A 17,887-nucleotide genomic window follows, 5' to 3' on the forward strand; every position below is an offset into this window, starting at 1 on the left:
AGAGAGAGAGAGAGAGAGAGAGAGAGAGAGAGAGACAGAAACAGAGCCACACAGAGAGACAGGGAGAGACTGAAACAGAGAGAGACAGAGAGGAAGAGGAATGAGGGAATGCTTTATGCATTGATTACATTGGATCTGACTTGGGCTTTGAAGGAAAGAGAAACGTCAGCAAGTGAGGAGAGGTGGATTTCAAGGCTGGAAGTTGGCCTGTATTAATTAGTATTAGGAGGTGGGAGAGGATCATTCCCTTGGAGCTTTGCCTGGGGCCAGTCTGGGTACCAGGTATGTAGCTCAATAAGGACTAGAAAACCGGGGAATTCTAAGAGCAGATAAGGAGGGGCATACATAGCAGCCGAGCTGATAAAACAGCCGAGCTAAAACCCATGATCTGGCAAGGACAACGCAAGTGAATGAAACATGTGAATGAGACATACTGACTACACAATGCAAAGCCCTGATTCCCCACTCTGACACACAGGAAGGGGCAGGAATCATCAGCTTAGAGGTCTGGCCATGGGCGGAGAGTCGTGCATGGACTGACATTCCTTCTACCTCCCTCCACTGACTTGCTCTGGACCTTTCATTCCTCCTCATGTGTAAAAATGGGTGAAGAATAGCATCTGGTCCCAGGGCTGGGGAGGAAGACCGTAATGTGTACACTTGATAGAGGAGATGATAAGCAATTGAGTTATTTCTTCTACAGGCTTTCAGTTTACAATTTATTTACATTGATTCATGTGCAGAAACATTTTAAAAAATATAAGCATTACCTCTATTGCCCCACCCTTTACACAAAGGAACACATAGTGTGCTTTCTCAATACATTTTACCAGTCTTTTTTTTTTTTTTCCAAAAAGGGGCAAATTTATAGAACATGTTAAGGTTACAGCACTGGTTTCAAAGGGCACAATCTGCCAATAATAACTGACATTTCTGTTGTGATTTAATATTTTCAAAGGGCTTTATATACATTATCTCATTGGTCATAATTGGTCAATAAACCCTGTGAGGAAAGGACCTCAGGTCTCATCGTCCCCATTGAACAGATGGGAAGACTAAGGCTCTGAAAGGTTAACTTGACACTAATCTCTATCTCATCACCTGGGTTCACAACCTGAAAGTCATCCTTGGAACAGTCCTTCTCTGTCACCCGCTCCCCTGACCTGCCCCCTTTCCAAATATCTAAATATAAAGTTCACCTTCTTAATCTCTTTGTATCTGTCCCCACTTTTTGCTCCTTCCATCTCTCATTTAAGCTATTAAGACACCCTCCTAATTAATTTCCTTACTTCTTGTCTTTCCTTTCTCTAATTCATCTTCCACATAGTGACCAAATTTATATTCCTAAGCACAGATCTGACGTAACCCTCTTCTGGCCAAGAAGTTTACTTGGTTTCCCATTGCCCTTAGTATAAAATACAGATTTCTCTATTCATAATTTAAAACTCTTCAAACTCTGTCTTCAGCCTATCTTTCTAGGTTAATTACACTTCCCCAAATTCCCCTTCCTCTCTCCACTACCCCCCACCATGGTCATTGACCTAATACCCAAAATTCCACCTCTCCATTCTTCATGCCTTCCACAGACTATCTCCCTTGACGGGAATATAGGCTACAAGCAACAAATATGGAAGTGATCATGTAAGGACTACTCTTCTTCCATTTCGTGACCTGGAATAAGCAAAGCTTATGTTGCCTGGAGTCAGGAAGATTCGTTTTCCCGAGTTCAAATCTGGCCTCAGACACTTACTAGCTGTGTAACTCTGGGCAAGTCACTTAAACTTGTTTGCCTCAGTTTCCTCATCTGTAAAATGAGTTGGAGAAGGAAATGGCAAATCACTCCTGTATCTCTGCCAAGAAAACCCCAAGTGCGGTCAACTGAAATGACTGAATTACAACAAAAAAACTAGGTGCTGAAGTTAAGAACAGGCAGACATTGCTGGGGGAGAGAGCAGGAAAGAGCTCTGGATCTGGAGGCAGATGACCTGGGTTCCAATCCCATCTTTGTTTTCACTCTCTATGTGACCTCATATAATTCACCAACCTTCTCTCTGGGACTCACTTATTCAATTGAAAAATAAGCAAGTTGAATTGGCCTCTAAGGTTCTTTCCAAGTCTAAATCTATGAGCTGCTATGTAGTATTTGCAGAGTCAATTAGTTATGGGAGACTTGCCCTTAATACAGAGGTCAAACAAAGACCTATGATTGACTGGCCATTAGGAAATAGGGCTAGGAATCAAAACCTGCCTGCCAAAGAAGAAGGTGATATCTTAATGGGTTTTAGACGGAGGTAAGGGGAGGTATTAGGAAATTTCTTAATGAATTGAAGAAGTTTAGGATAAAGTCATAAGGTATTTCAGGCATGTTGGGGTAGGAATGTCTCTATCTGAGTAACTCTAATCCCCACAGATTCTGACTCTAAAGCCATAGGGTTCAGCAATAGTTGAATGGTTTTAAGTGGGCAGTGAGACAGTCATACAATTTCTTAGTGTCAGCTCTTTGACAATCTCACGGGAATCTGATACATCACAGGTGAGAGATAATAAAAGAATGCTAGGCTTGTGTTAGGAAAACCTGGGTTTGAATCCTGCCTTTGACACTTGTAGTTTTTTAATGAGGGGTGAAGCACTTCTTGAAACCTCAGTTTCCAAAGTTCTAAAATGAGTATGATGTTTGTAGTACTGATCTCCTTAGGATTGTTGTAAGGTTAAAATGAGATTATCTGTGCAAAGAATTTTATAAATGTCAGCTAATGCAACAATAAAAACTGTTTTGTGTGGGGGGGGGTGGAGCCAAGATGGTGGTGTAGAAGCAGGAAAACTCTGTGAGCTCCCCCACAACCACCTCAAATACCTATAAAATATGACTCTAAATAAACTTTAGAGTTGCAGAACTCACAAAGTGACAGAGAGAAACAAATCTCCCACTGAAGACAGCCCAGTAGGTGGACAGGAAGGGTTCATCACAGTGTACTGGGAGCTGAGCCCAGCTCTGTGTGAGCTTGCTGTTTTAGCCTCAGGGAAGCCCTGACCCTGGAGTGGACTTCAGGAGAGTGGATCACCAGCAGCTGTGGCAGTTTCCAGAATTATCAACCCATAAATGCCAAAGACAAAGTGAGAGGTCAGTGTGGACTTTGGGAACAGGGAGTCCAGGAGTGCGGTCTGGTCTCTGCCCCCCGGGAGGGAGAAGTGGCTAAGGTGTGGTGGCCGCTGCCATGTGGCTGCTTCAGAGCTCCTGGCACGCAGATTGTAGGGGGACCAAGCAACCTGCTTGGATCCAAATCTCTGTCTTGGGCAGGAGTCCTGGGCTATGTAACTAAGTGTCAGAGATGGTGGAGGCTCCAGACAGGGCACCCAACTACTAGCTCTGGCAGCTGTGAAAACCCCAGTGATTTGGGACAAAGCTCTCTTCTCTGAAAGCAGAATTCTACTGTAGCAAAAAGCTCAAAAGTCAAGAAATTGAGTGGTAACATGAGTAAGCAAAGGAAACAAAGCAAGCTCAGCAACCCGTTTAGATTCCTATTTTAGAGACAAAAATGCTCAAAGCATGGAACAGGAAGAAGACAACAAAGTCAGAACTCCTGTACCAAAAGCTTCCAAGAAAAATATGAACTGATTACAGGCCATAGAGGAGCTTAAGAATGATTTGGTGGGGGGGCAGTGTCAAGATGGCAGGGTATAAACAGGACTTCCTCAGGGCTCCAGCTCCCACCTCCTCCAATTCATATAAAAGGTGACTCTGAACAAACTTTGGAGCTACAGAACCTACAAAATGACACAGAGAAGCTAACCTCCAACTGAGGACAGCCCGGCAAGCTGGAAGAAATTGGCCAGTGCAGTGCTCTGGGAACCAAGCCCAGCACTGCTGGACCTAGAGATTTTAGCCTCAGGGCAGGCCTGACCAGCCACAGTCTGGAGAGAATTCAGATCACCAGTAGCTGTGGTGGTTTCCAGAATTATCAACCTATAGATGCTAAGGACAAAGTGAGAGATCAGTGTAGTGTGGACATTGGGATCAGGTAGTTTGGGAATAGGGTCGGCCTCTGCCCCTGGGACAAGAAGCCGCTGAGGCACTGCAGTCATGCAGCTGCTGCTATGTGGCAGCTTCAGCTCCTGGCCTGCAGATTGTAGGGGGACCAAGACCAGTCTGAGGGGTAATCGCTCTTGCTTTAACCTGCTTGGACCTGGATTGCAGTCTAGGGTGGAGGTCCTGGGGTGTGTTACCAGCTTGCCAGAGCATGTGGAGGCTTCAGAGAGGGCACCCAACTATTATAAGCTGGTTACAAACCATAGAGGACCTTAAGAAGGATTTTGAAAATTAAATAAGAGAAGTGGAGGAAAAATTGGGAAGAGAAATGTGAAGAATGCAAGAAAATTATGAAATGAGAGTCAACAACCTGACTGAAGAAAATAACACCTTAAAAAATGTACTAACTCAAATGGCAAAAGAGGCTCAAAAAGGCAATGAGGAGAAGAATGCCTTAAAAAGCCGAATTTGCCAGATGGAAACAGAATCTCAAAAGCTCACTGAAGAGAATCATTCCTTCAGAATTAGACTGGAGCAAATTGAAGCTGGTGACTTTATGAGAAATCAAGATACTATTAAACAGATCCAAATAAATGAAAAAATAGAAGGCAATATGAAATATCTCATTGGGAAAACCACTGACCTGGAAAATAGATCCAGGAGAGATAATTTAAAAATTATTGGGCTACTTGAAAGCCATGATCAAAAAAAGAACCTAGAAATCATCCTTCAAAAAAATTCTCAAGGAAAATTGCCCTGATGTTTTAGAACCAGAGGGCAAAATAGAGGTTGAAAGAATCCACCAATCACCTCCTGAAAAAGATCCCAAAGAGAAAACTCCTAGGAATATTATAGCCAGATCCCAGAGTTCCCAGATCAAGGAGAAAATATTACAAGCAGCCAGGAAGGAGCAATTTGAATATTGTGGAAACACAATCAAGATAACACAGCTTCCACACTGAGGGATTGAAGGGCTTGGAATATGATATTCTGGAGGTCAAAGGAGCTGAAATTAAAACCAAGAATCACCTACCCAGCAAAACTGAGTATAATGCTTCAGGGGAATATATGGTAATTCAGTGGAATAGAGGACTTTCAAGCATTCTTGATGAAAAAACCAGAGTTGAATAGAAAATTTGACATCCAGATACAAGAAGAAAGAAAAGCATGAGAAAATAAACAGGGAAAAGAAATCATAAGATTATTTATATCAAAGATGAACTGTTTACATTCCTACATGGAAAAATGATCATTGTAACTGATGAAACTTTTCTCAGTATGAGGATAGTTGAAGGGAATATAAATGTATATATATATATATAATATATATATATATATATATAAATATGTGTGTGTACATACATATATATGTCTATATAGGGGGGTATATGGGTATATGAATACATATGTGAGTATGTGTATATATGTGTACAGACATACAAAGACAGAGGGCACAGGACCAATTGAATAGGAAGGGATGATACTTTAAAGGTGAAACTGAGAGGTGAGAGAAGAATATAATGAGAGGAAATGGGGAGAGACAGAATGGGGTAAATTATCTCATATAGAAGAAGCAAAGGAAAACTGTTACAATGGAGGGGAAGAACAGGAAGGCAAAAGGGAATGGGTCAACCTTACTCTCGTTGAATTTGGCTTAGGGAGGGAATGACATATACATTAAATTGGGTATCTTGCCCTACAGGAGAGTAGAGGGCAAGGGGATGAGAGGGGGGATGATGGAGGGGAGGGCAGGTTGAGGGGGAGGGAAGTTAGAAGCACACACTTTTGAAAAGGGACAGGGTCAAAGTAGAGAATAGAACAAGTTGGGGGTGGGACAGGATGGAGGGAAATATAGTCAGTCTTTTACAATATATCCAATATGTAAATGTTTTGCACAGCTTCACATGTACAACCTATATTGAATTGCCTATCTTCCCAGTAAGGGTGGGTGAAAAGTGAGGAAGGGAAAGAATCTGGAATTCAAAGTTTTAAATCAAATGTTTAAAAAAATATATTATTTTTTTCCCATGACACTGGGAAATAAGATATACAGGCACTGGGGTATAGAGATACTTCTTGCCGTACTGGAAAGTCAGAGGAGGAATGGGGGAGGATATAGGAGAGAACAGATGGGGGGAGGGGGGTATACAGTGGGATTGTTGTTTTGGGGTGGTGGGTAGGGGAAAGATGGGGAGAAAATCTGTAACTCAAAATCTTGTGGAAATGAATGTTGTAAACTAAAAATAAACATAAAATTTAATTTAAAAAATTGTTTGGGAGTTCTGGGTCATGTGTCCAACAAAATAGAGGATGAAGTACTTTCTCTGATCCTCACAACGGATTGGAAAGGAATACCCATTTATAGAGCATCTGCTATGTGCCAGACATTATGCTAAGTGCTTTACAAATATTTACTCATTTGATCCTCCCAAGATCCTTGTAAGATAGAGGCTGGTATTATTCCTCCATTTACAGCTGAGGAAACTGAGGCATAGAGAAGTTAACTGAGGTCAGATTTGAACTTAGATCTTCCTGACTTCATGTCCAGTGCTCTACCTACTGTGCCACTTAGCTGCCTAGGTGGTCATGTCTCAAATCTCTCCAACATAGGAATTAGGCACAAAAGATAAGGTAACTTCAGCTGTCTCCGTGGTCCAAGACACCAAGAACTCTAATGAGATAACTGATAACTAATGAAATAACAGCAGAAAAGTTTAATCCCTAACCTCCAATGCACTCACTCAGAACCTGCTCCTGCATCAGTCACCATATTCTGGAAGGGCTGCCCAAGCCAACCCAGGGACTTGCAGGAGAATTCACCTCTGCCTGCCACCTCTTGCCTATGCCCCAGAAAACCAAAAAATAGAAGGTTTCTGAAATTGGAATAGCCATATGGTAATGTTTTGTGCTTCAAGAGAGATCATCTAGAGAACTAAGGAACAAAGTAAAGTGGGGCAGAATGCCAGCTGTGTTTGTGGTCCTTCACTATGCTTGAGGGAATGGTCCCAGCATCCAGCTGATGCCAGCTCTGTCCCCCTAGAAGTTGAGGACAGGGACTGATTTCCCAGAATGGGACAAGGTTGAGATAGCTTTGAGATCCAGTTCTAAATACAACTGCCATTAAAAGGGGAAGGAGTCAGAAAGTAAGCAATAGGAGAATGTAAGGGTGGTGGAAACCTATAAAAAATTACCAAAGATCTCAAGAGAAATAAAATTTATAACATGAGAATAAGGATAAAGAAATAAAGAAAGCAAAAGACTTTGAGTGTAAACAGATAAATCAACAAGAAAAATATTAATAAAAGAAGGGAATAGGACCTCCAGATCATCTAAATAAGTATAGATATATACAAATAAACATTCAAGACAAAGGAAAATGAGTCAACACCTGAGGTAGAGGACTCTGTGGATTCTCATGAGAGCATGGAACTCTAACAGGATATTCCCAGAGAAAAATAGTAAATGTGAAACCAGAATTTATAGCCTGCACAGCAGACATAATCAGCAGAATTAAAAAAAAAAAAACTTGCATCAACGATTGCAAACCTCACCAGAGAAAGAAGAAAACAACTGATTTGCAATACAAATACAATAAGTAAAATATGTAAAATGCAATCTGGAAAAAGAGAAACAAAAGGCAGTAATGTAAAAAGAAAACATGATCTCTTTACAACTAAACATTGATCTCAAAGACAGGATATGTAGATACAATTCAAGGATTATAGGCAGTAGTGTAAGCAAAGTGGCTGGTACAGGCTCTAAAAAGCTGATTGTTAAATTTTCAACTTAAAGTGTGAATGTTTACACCTGATTTTCCAGGCTTAAGGAAGTGCTGGAGAAAATGTTAATAATGGTGCTTAATCTTAAAAGTATAAAATGTGAAACTTTTTTCTTCAGAGAGCTAGATGTTTAACATTTACCAGCACACCTCTGCCACAGCTAAACTACCCTAGTTTTTTACTAACACCTGAGGTCAGGAAAATGTAGCTCAGAATCTGGATGGGGAAAATAGAAATAAAAAAATAGGTTTTGTGATCTCTGTGAGGACAAGGACTGTCACTTTTGGATTTGTCTACCATGAAAACAGTGTCAAGGAGCAATTAAGGAGGATTAAGCTCATGTTGGATCAGTTCAAGTTCCATGCAGGCTTTGTGACCCTGGACAAGTCACTTAACTTCTAAGGACTCTTTGTTGTTCAGTTGTTTTCAGTCAGGTCTGACTGTTCATGACCCATTTGGGGTTTTCTTTGTAAAGATACTAGAGTTGTTTACCACTTCCTTCTCTAGCTCATTTTAGAGATGAGGAAACTGAAGCAAACAGGGGTAAGTGACTTGCCCAGAGTCACACAGCTAGTAAGTATCTAAGGCCAGATGAACTCAGTAAGAATCTTTCTGGTTCCAATTCCAGTGCTCTAAGCACTATGGCGCCACCTAGCCACCTTCTAAGGGCTTTAATAAACTGTTATTAAGATTATGAACCACAGAGAAAAGATGTGCCAAGCTGAATTGGTAGAAGCAATTTCTTCATTTAGGGTGAAGATGAAATTACATGTCCAGTCCCTATCCCCTATTCCTGGGGTCTCAGTTATAACTGAAGTTTAATAAACGATTTGTTGATATATTTATTTCCAGAAACAAAAGGCAATTAGTTCCCACCCATCCCCATCCTTGCCTTGAAAAGGTGAGATCCTAACTTTCTATACTTTGGACTGCACACTGCTTTTGGATTCATCCTGTTTAGGCTTGAGGACCCTCTTAGGAAAGTGAAGGAAGTAAGGAATCTTGAAACTTGGGACAACAGGAGGCAAAGGAGAAAGACCCAAACATTAGAAAATGCACAAATTTTATGTGAATGCCTTTCTGGTTCTTTCTCTCCTCCCTTCCCCCCCAGATGTTCCCAGGTTGTTGGGTTTTTTTTTTTTTTGGAAGAATTTATGGAGGGTAATTGTTTACTTACTGACAATGAATAAGCAATAGGAAAAGAATAGTTTGAAGTTTTTTGGATTCTACTTACTGGCATTTTCTCTGGAATGAAGAAAGGAATTGAGCAGGTACATTCTTTGTAGAAATTAGAGGCATTTTCCCTCAGTTTCGAACAATTTGAGCATATGTCTGTGTATGTAATCTTTAAGCCAAACAAACAAAAAAAGAGACATACTGCCGTTAAGAAGTGAGGCAAATTTGTCTTAAAGTTTCCTGCTAATTTACCTCATCTCTAATCTCTATTCCTCAAAGTTAAGTCTCTTTGCATTAGAAGGGATTTAAAGTTTATCTCCTCCAATTCCCTTCTTTTACAAATCTGGAACACAAAAATCTGGAGAAGAGAAATGACTTGTCCAAGGTCTCATGACCAGTAAGTAGTATCAGATCCAAGTTTTAGTCTAATGGGGAGCTCCTTCAGTCAATCCTCTCCCTCTTTGTCAGGCCAGGCTACCCTTAAACCATTACAGGAAAAATAAAAGGCCTTTCTACTCTGAAAAATCTCTAGGGAAAGGGATTTTATAAGCTTTCTCGGCAGGCTGTCCTGGCCCATTAACTGCTCATTATCAGGAAACTTCCTTGTACTTAACTTAAATCTCTGGGGCTGAAATTTCCTCTTATTATATGTGTAGTGGAGATTGAGGCACTAAAGGGGTGCTTGGAGGATCTGTAGGTCCTCATTAATCACCCCATGGCAACTCTTTCAGCCTGAATAGTCTCAGTCCCTTGATTTAAACTTTTTTCATCAATCTTATTCACTGTAATAATATAGCTAATATTTCTATATATTATACAGAACATATAGCATTATATAGTAGATTTTATCACAACATAATTGTATTATATGAAATATTGTGTATCATGAAATATTAGAAACATTATAATAATTTACATATGTAACAGAGTAGATAAGTGACTTAGCTTCACTGGGCCTCAGTTTCCTTATCTGTAAAACAAGGGGGTTTGACTGGATGATAATTAGTTATATCCTTCCAACTCTGTGATCCTATGACTGTTAATCTGAGCCTCTGTTTCCTTAATTGTAGAAAGAGTTGAACTCAGATAATAGATTATATCAAAATGTCTTAGTATAATTTTAAGCCATTAAAGTCTCAAAAAACTTCACTGGGATATTCAAGGTACCCCATATATAAAGTACTTTGTGAACTTCAGAGCTTCGGCTAAATGCTGGCTGTTATTATCATGAATAATAATAAAAAAATTTAAGTTTCTTCCTAACTCTAATCCTATATGACACATGGGCCCACTAAACCAGTAATGTTGACAAGTCTTGTCTACTGAGCAGCTTTGCCAGGAAATGCTCTGGCATCCTGAAAAATGTCTGAAAATCCCTCATCTCTACACATTCTTTTAGTTGTGAAATTTTGGAATTGAGGATGTTTAACCTGGAGAAGAGATTTGAGGGGGATCTGAGAGTTATCTTCAAGTATTTGAAGCACTGTCTATAAGAAGAGGAATTAACTTATTTGGCTTGACCTTGGAGGACAGAGGTAGAAGCTGTTGTTTGTTTTTCATTCTGGAAGAGGGCCATGACATCAGGAAGGTGATGTCATGACTTGCAAGTGGATTGGATTCCAGTGAGAGAGGGTTGTGCAAAGTCACCAGCCTCACTTCCTCCCCTGGAACCATCTGGGCCCAGTGGTAAGATATAGATCAGGACCACTGGAGATGGTCCAGGATACAGTGGGAGAACCTGGCCTTTTTAAACTAAGGTCTTACCTACGTCTCAGTTTGACTGAGGCAATGCCTGTTCAGTGATTTAAAACTAGGGAAGAAATGAGGCAAAGAATGGCCTCTTTGTACCTAGTCAAAAAAAATCAATCCGGGAGGGGAAGACCCTTAGGGTTGCTGGCCAAAGCAGAAACAGTTGCTATTTACATCCACTCTGAGTCCAAATGGTGACCAAGTGGGACTAGGGTTGGGATCAATTGTTGGTCCATTTAAGGAAGATACCCAGGGAATCTTTATTTACTTCCTGCCTGGATACTTTCCTGCACTCCAGGATCTCTAGAATTAAATATTGTAAGATAAAATCAACTCTGAAACTCTTACCTCCTCACATCACCTTTGCTGCAGGATTTGTCCCCCACCTCTAGGTAATCTCCTCTCTTCCTTGTCAGTTTCATTTTATGTATTCGCTTTCCCCTAGATTGTGAGCTCCTGGAGGTCAGGGACTTGTCTGATGACTTTCTTGGTATCTCCAGTGCTTAGCACAGTGCTTGGCATGTAGCAGGCACTCAACAAGTATCTATTAACTCTATTATATGATCAATTTTTATAAAAATGTCATGAAGCTGAGTAATAGGTGAATACTTCAGTTACTATTCATCAATTGCTGAAAATATGGAGAGCAGAGCTAGAGGCAATGAGTGTGTGGAAGCATATTTAAAAGTCCTTTTTAGTAAAATTGAAAATAGTAAGAAACAATGTTTCTCTGTTTGAAGATATGTTAGGCTGAGGACAAAAGGTCTTTCTTAGGGTGGTAACCAAAACTTAGAACAAAAGAGTCTTCCCTTCTCCCCAATCTCCCACCCCATCACCCTTGAAATTATTACGATTCATCTAAAGGCAGTCTCCCCTTCCTCATCTCCTGAAGGGATGCTGCCCAGGCTTCTCCATTCAGGAAGGAGGATGATTTCTGGGAGGACATTCTTTTCAATCCTTGAGGGGAGTGATCCAGGGAGGAACTGAGCATTGACTATTGTTTAGGACTGTTAACAACTAAACTTTATTTTAACATATTATGATATTCTCCTTGTCCAAGATTTCTATAAATATTAACTCAAATTGTCTTGGGAAGAGACAGATACCTGCCAGAAAGCATGGTGAAACTATGCCAATGTGAATGTCTCTAAGCCAGAAATGGCCTGGATTGTTAAAAGAAATAAAATAGTTTCTGGCACACGTGCCTGAAACACAGAAATAATAATAATAATGATAACTAGAATATATATATATATTTCACTTTAAGGTTTACAAAATATTTTATATATACTATCTCATTTGACTCTCACAACAACTCTGGAAGGTAGGTGCTATTATTATTGCCTTATATAGATGAGGTAACTGAGGCAAGTAGAGGTCAAGTAACTTGCCCATGGTCATACAGCTAGTAACTGTGCAAGGGAGGATTTAAACTCAGGCCTTCCTGACCTCAGGCCCAGTGCTCTTTGCACTGTGCCATTTAGTTGGTATGGTGTGTGTGTGTGTGTGTGTGCATGTATTTATGTCTATGTGTGTATATATTTCTCTTTCTCTCTTTACATATATATCCACATACATACATATCTATGTATCTCTTCTTTTATGGGTAGAAGTTTTTTTTTTTTTTAAGCAATCGGGGTTAAGTAACTTGCTCAAGGTTACACGGCCAGTTATTTCTGGGTGTGGTGCTGAGTATCTGAGCCCGGATTTGATCTACATGTCATCCCGACACTGGAGCCGGTGCTCTTACTCGCTGAGCCACCTAGCCGCCCCTAAGCAATTGGGGTTAAGTAACTTGCTCAAGGTTACATGGCCAGGTGTTTCTGGGTGGGTGCTGAGTGTCTGAGCCCGGGATTCGATCCCCAGTCATCCCGACACTGGAGTCGGTGCTCTTACTCACTGTGCTACCTGGCCGCCCCAATGGGTGGAAGTTTTAAAGAAGCAGATTTAGCCTTGGCATCAGGGAAAAGTTCTTGTTGAGTCATTTTTCAGTCATATCCAACCCCATTTGGGGTTTTCTTGGAAAAGATACTGGAGTGATTTGCCATTTCCTTCTCCAGCTCATTTTACAAGTTAGGGAACCAAGGCCAATAGGGTTAAGTGATTTGTCCAGGGTCACACAGCTATTATGTGTCTGAAGCCAGATTTGAACTCAGGAAGATGAGTCTTCCTGACTCCAAGCCCAGTGCTCTGTTCACTGTGCCACCTAGCTACCCTCAATAATTACCCTTAATAACTGCAAATGTAGAAAGAGTTGTTTGGGGAGTGAATAGGAATCTTTGTTGCTGGAGATCTTCAAGTAAAAGATGGATAAGTACTTATCAGACATGTAGAGGGCTCACTTTTCCGATAAGAATTACACTAGATGGCTACTGAGATTCTGTGAAGTCCCAAATGAAGTTTTGACCCTCCATTCCTTCAGAAAGCTTACCTTACATGTTGCCTTTTATGGGAACAGAAGTGGCATGAGCCTTCGACTAACTCTTTTTTCTTGCCTTCCCCCTTAGAAGAGAGCTACTTGAGTTCTCAAACAGCTTCTTAATTAAACTGGCAATGGGCCTATGCCTGACGACTCCACTCTTTGGTTTTGGCCTTTATCATTCTCAGCAGAGCAAATTTGTTTTGCAGAAAAGGTGATAGGCACCAGAATCCTACACTACTCAGATGACAATAGTGATCTCAGAGAAAGTTCTCACACACACACACACTGCGATGATGGCATGCTAGTAAAAAAATTTGTATGTTTCCTCCTCTACCATAATGCTTTCTTCCCCCTGTTCCTGGTCTTCCACATAGGCATGACATTATGTGTTGACTGCCATAGAGTATCCAAAGCCCCCACATTGGAATACATTTAACATGTACTACCATGTACAGAATACATACATATATGTATATGTAGATAGATGAGGTCACATGTGGCCCTCTAGGTCCTCAAGTGTGGCCCAATGTGGCCTCAAGGTCACAGGTTCCCCACCCATGGTTTAGAATGAGAAGACATAAGTTCAAATCCTGTTCTGTCCTTTAGTTTCCTTCATCATATAGTACAAGCCCTCCTGATCCCCCTAGTAGCTAGTGCATTTCCTTCCCAGTTTAATTTGCTTTTATTCCTACCTTCCAAGAGACAGTTCAGTGCAGTGGATAGAGAACTAACCTTGGAGCCTGGAAGTCCTGGGTTCAAGTTCTGCCTAACATGTATTATCTGTGTGACCCTGGGCAAATAACTTAACTTCTTAGGGCTCTAAGAAATTCTCTAAGACTGAGTTGCAGATAAGGTTCTACCCAGCATTGGTAGAAGCAGCTTTCCTCATCTAGGAATTCCCTATACTAGTGAAATTGCAGGGTCAGTTCCTATTGCTATGGATATACTTACACACACACACACACACACACACACACACACATTTCCTCATCCAATAGAACATAAGCTTCTTGAGAGGATTTTCCCTTTTGCATCTTCTACACAATAGCTGTCATAAAATGTTTAATAAATAAATATTTGTTGACTGATTGATCCTGTTCAACCCAGTCCATGTAAACCCAGAATTTGGGATGTTGGACCCTTGCCTACCAGGATAATCATATGCCTGAGTAACCTTGGGTATGTGATTTTCCTTCTCTGAATCTATTTCTTTATCTGCAAAATGAAGGGGTTAAATGAGATCATCTTAACTCTAAAATTTAATGATCCTGCACCTGCCAGTCATGCCTCTATACCTTTGCAAATTGGATTTGGCCAGATTATCTCCCAATCTATCACATTCCATTGCTTACCCTTAAGCCTACTCTTCTGCTCAGGACCCTCCTTCCCTAGCCCCAGCCCCAGGCAGCCAGTTTGCCCGCCCTCATACGAAAAAATGAGTCCAGGACAAACCTCAATTTCCTTGACGCTCTTTGCAGATAATATGAGGAGGATGCCTATGCTGAGAAAGAATGCTGCAGTGGCAAAGAAGCCAGGGAGAACTGCCCAGGCTGTGAGGTAAGGTCTCCAGGCTGGCAACTGCTGCTGTAGAAATGCAGTATTGTCTGGCATTCTAGATGGCAGACCCTGAGAGTGTTGTTTTCCATCTTCGTCTTGGCTCTTGTGGTGGCTCATGGGCTTTCTGGGCATGCAAAATATTATAAAAATACTAATAGTAATTTAAAAATTCCTAATAATCCCAGGGCCTTTTCTTGCTCTAGGTGGTCGGGCATCATGTTTATGATAATTTGGCTGTTTCTTCATCATCTGTAATTTAGTTTAGAGAGTCATAGATGGAGGGTATCCGTCTATTTTCACTCAGCTTAGGTTATGGGTAAACGAACTTTATTCTGATTCTAAGGGGCTAGTACATTTTTGGCCTTTGCTGCAAAAGTTTCAGCTGGCGTCTTGTACTGAGTCTTTAAGAACTATTTTGGTGGTAGTGTTGGTGGGAGGGAGTAGTGGTAATTAACAGCAGTATAATCTCCTTCCATAAAAGTGATTTCTTATACCCTGCCTGGATGACCTGGTAGATGCATGACTAATCTAAGGGCAATAATTTCTGAAGAGAGAAAAAAGTCCCTTAACAATGCTTAATTGATCCTGAAGAGTTTCTTTAAATCTTGGGTAATGAGCACAGTATATTTTCTCCCCAAATGTGACTGTAACCAAACACAGAAGATTAGGGGTACAGTGGGGAGAAGGGTCCTTGTCTTATAATAATTACAGAGCTATGTAGAAGGGTTAAGGCTTGTTCTACTAGGTCTACCATTAGAGAGAGGCAGATTGACATTCAACATAAGAAAGTGTCCTAACAATTAGTACTACTCAAAAGCAGTACAGACTGCTTTAATAGATGCTAACTTCTCTGTTACTGGAGGTATTCAAACAGAAATAGGAATTCTGGAGAGAGGATTCATGCTATAGGTAGAGATTTTAGCAGTTCTCTAAATGTGGCATGGCGACCTCTGGGGGTCCTCTAGATTCTTCTAGGGAATCCACAAGATCAAAATTATTTTCATAATACTAAAATGTTTTTATTTCACAAAAGCCTTTTAGGATTTCCAGGTTTTAGGAGTGCAAAGGGCTACTGTCCAAAAAGTCTAAGAATTATTGGATCAGATGACTTTTGAATTCCATTCCAACTCTAAGACTCTTCGGTTACAAACCAACTTGGAAAACAATTAAATGATTAGATAATCCTAGATCATCTACAGTAATGGAGGAAAAGTGTCAAGGAAAAAACCTACAAATAACTCCAAACTTCAATGGTTTTGCTTCCCACTCCCAACCCACTAAACTTTTAACAGGATTATTTGCACCTAGCAAAGTAGAAAATGTTTAGTTTCTTTCCTTCCTCTTCTAGGAGACAAGAGAGCTGGCCTTGTTACGAAGTTACAAGTTTTACAAGTTACAAAGTCCTGCTTTAGACAAGGTCTGGCCCAAGGGTGGGGAACCTGGGGTCTTGAGACCACATGTGGCCCTCTGAGTCCTCAAGTTCAGCTCTTTGACTGGATCTAAACTTCACAAAACAAATCTTCTTAATAGAAGGATTTGTTCTGTAAAACTTGGACTCAGCCAAAAGACTGCACCCAAGGATCTAGAAGGTCCCAGTTTCCCCACCCCTGGTCTGGCCTATTCAACCTTTCAATGCTTGAGATAACTCTAGTTTCAGAGAAGGTGCTGACCAGTTATCTGTTAATGAAATTTCTCACCTGGAACTTGATGCATCAATGAAATCACAACTGTAGTCCCTATTCTTATTGTTAACCCACCCTGCATCTCCCTTTCCTCCCCTTTCTTGAGAGTGGGTCTGTCTTACCCAGGCTGGTAGTTCAGTAGCCACTTGAGGCTGATTCTAAAACCAGTCTGCACAGAAACTCTAACTTGTTCCATTTTTCATCCTGGGCCAGTTCATCCCTCCTCAGGCAACTGGTGGCTCCCTACTTCTGGGGGCTCACCATTTTGGTGCTAGAATCAGTTTGGATACCCTTTTGGCTTTAGCCCAACTGCAGCTCAGAAATTCTAACTCAAGTGGTCCACCAGCTTCGGATTTTAGGTGTGGGCCACTATGCCTTGCCCCTTGCAATTTCTGTTGAAGAAACTAGCTAACAAGACAGAGTAAGAATAAAGGAAGGGTCTAGATAGTCCATATGCTGAATTATTAATCCCTGAATAAGAACAAGTTGACTAGAGGGACTAGTTTGTGAGATTTTGGGTATTTGTGAAAAATTCCCATAAAATACTCAATTAGAGGAAATATTTATTACCTCTTTGAATTTATAATGTGGAAGCTAGAAAGGAGAACTCAGAGCTTTTTGCTTCAGGTGGCTAGACAGCTTTATTATTTTCCCATCTCCCAAACCTACTTGTTTCACCCAAGAAGCCAGACTGGGCTTTCAGGTAATGTAGTTATTATTAGTTATAAACACCTCATTTAAGAGAAGTAAAAATAGAGGCATAATACTTACGGCAGGAACTTGATGTTTCTAGGACTTAATGACCCTGCTGCAAATGGAATAAGGCTGCTAAAGACCATACCAGGAAAGAGGTATGCCATGCAGACCAGCTGGCTTGGAGGTGATGGGAAAAATATGCATGGGGGTTGGCACTGGGCTGGCAAGGAATGCTCACAGTTCACTTTCATTGTTTGTTTTGCTAGAGCAAATATGGTCGAGAGATTGGGTGTTAAAGGTGGTAAAAAGCTCTGTGACTAGTTTAAACACAGAGGTGGTGCATTAAATTTTAGGCATGGTGGGGGCATCTTAGGGGATCTAATTCATGCTGCTTTGTGGGTTTTCCTTACTCAGCAAAAGACTTGCAAGGTAGTTATTAAAATAACATTACCCTAAAAAAGTCTGACACACAGTTGGTGCTTCATAAATGCTTACATCTTGACTTTTTTTTGGTGGGGCAGGGCCTTGGCAGGTTGTGATGTAGGAAACTACCTTCTACTGAAACTTAGCCTTTCCTGAAGCAGCTGGGAGATTTATTTGCAACTCGCAATGCTAGACAGTTGCCTGAGCCAACTGAGAGGTTAAATGACTTGTCCATGGTGATATAGATAGTATGTTTCAGGAGGAAAACTTGGACCCAGGTTCTCCTCCCTCTAAGGTCAGCCATAAGAATTGGAGCTCTCAAGAGGTAGAATGTGCTGCCTTGGGAGGCAGTGCGTTTCCTAGCTCTGGAAGTCTT

The 17,887-nt window shown here is 40.9% G+C and overlaps 2 protein-coding genes across 3 annotated transcripts in view; both read right to left on the reverse strand.

Annotated features, from left to right (window-relative positions):
• LOC138144066 (cell cycle control protein 50C-like) overlaps positions 1–14,827 on the reverse strand; it is a 39,736-nt gene extending 24,909 nt beyond the window's left edge. The window contains exons 1-2 of the mRNA XM_069065380.1: positions 14,606–14,827; positions 9,041–9,151 (exon numbers count right to left, since the gene is read on the reverse strand). Coding sequence (XP_068921481.1) covers positions 9,041–9,151; positions 14,606–14,827 — 333 coding nt within the window. The remainder of the gene's footprint in view (positions 1–9,040; positions 9,152–14,605) is intronic.
• Positions 1–17,887, reverse strand: part of TBC1D23 (TBC1 domain family member 23) — a 377,925-nt gene that overhangs the window by 166,928 nt on the left and 193,110 nt on the right. The window lies entirely within an intron of this gene.

The sequence above is a fragment of the Petaurus breviceps genome, unplaced genomic scaffold (genome assembly GCF_028583685.1).
Source record: "Petaurus breviceps papuanus isolate PSGF00001 unplaced genomic scaffold, PetGlider_PUasm1.0 90683, whole genome shotgun sequence".
Lineage (NCBI taxonomy): Eukaryota > Metazoa > Chordata > Mammalia > Diprotodontia > Petauridae > Petaurus > Petaurus breviceps.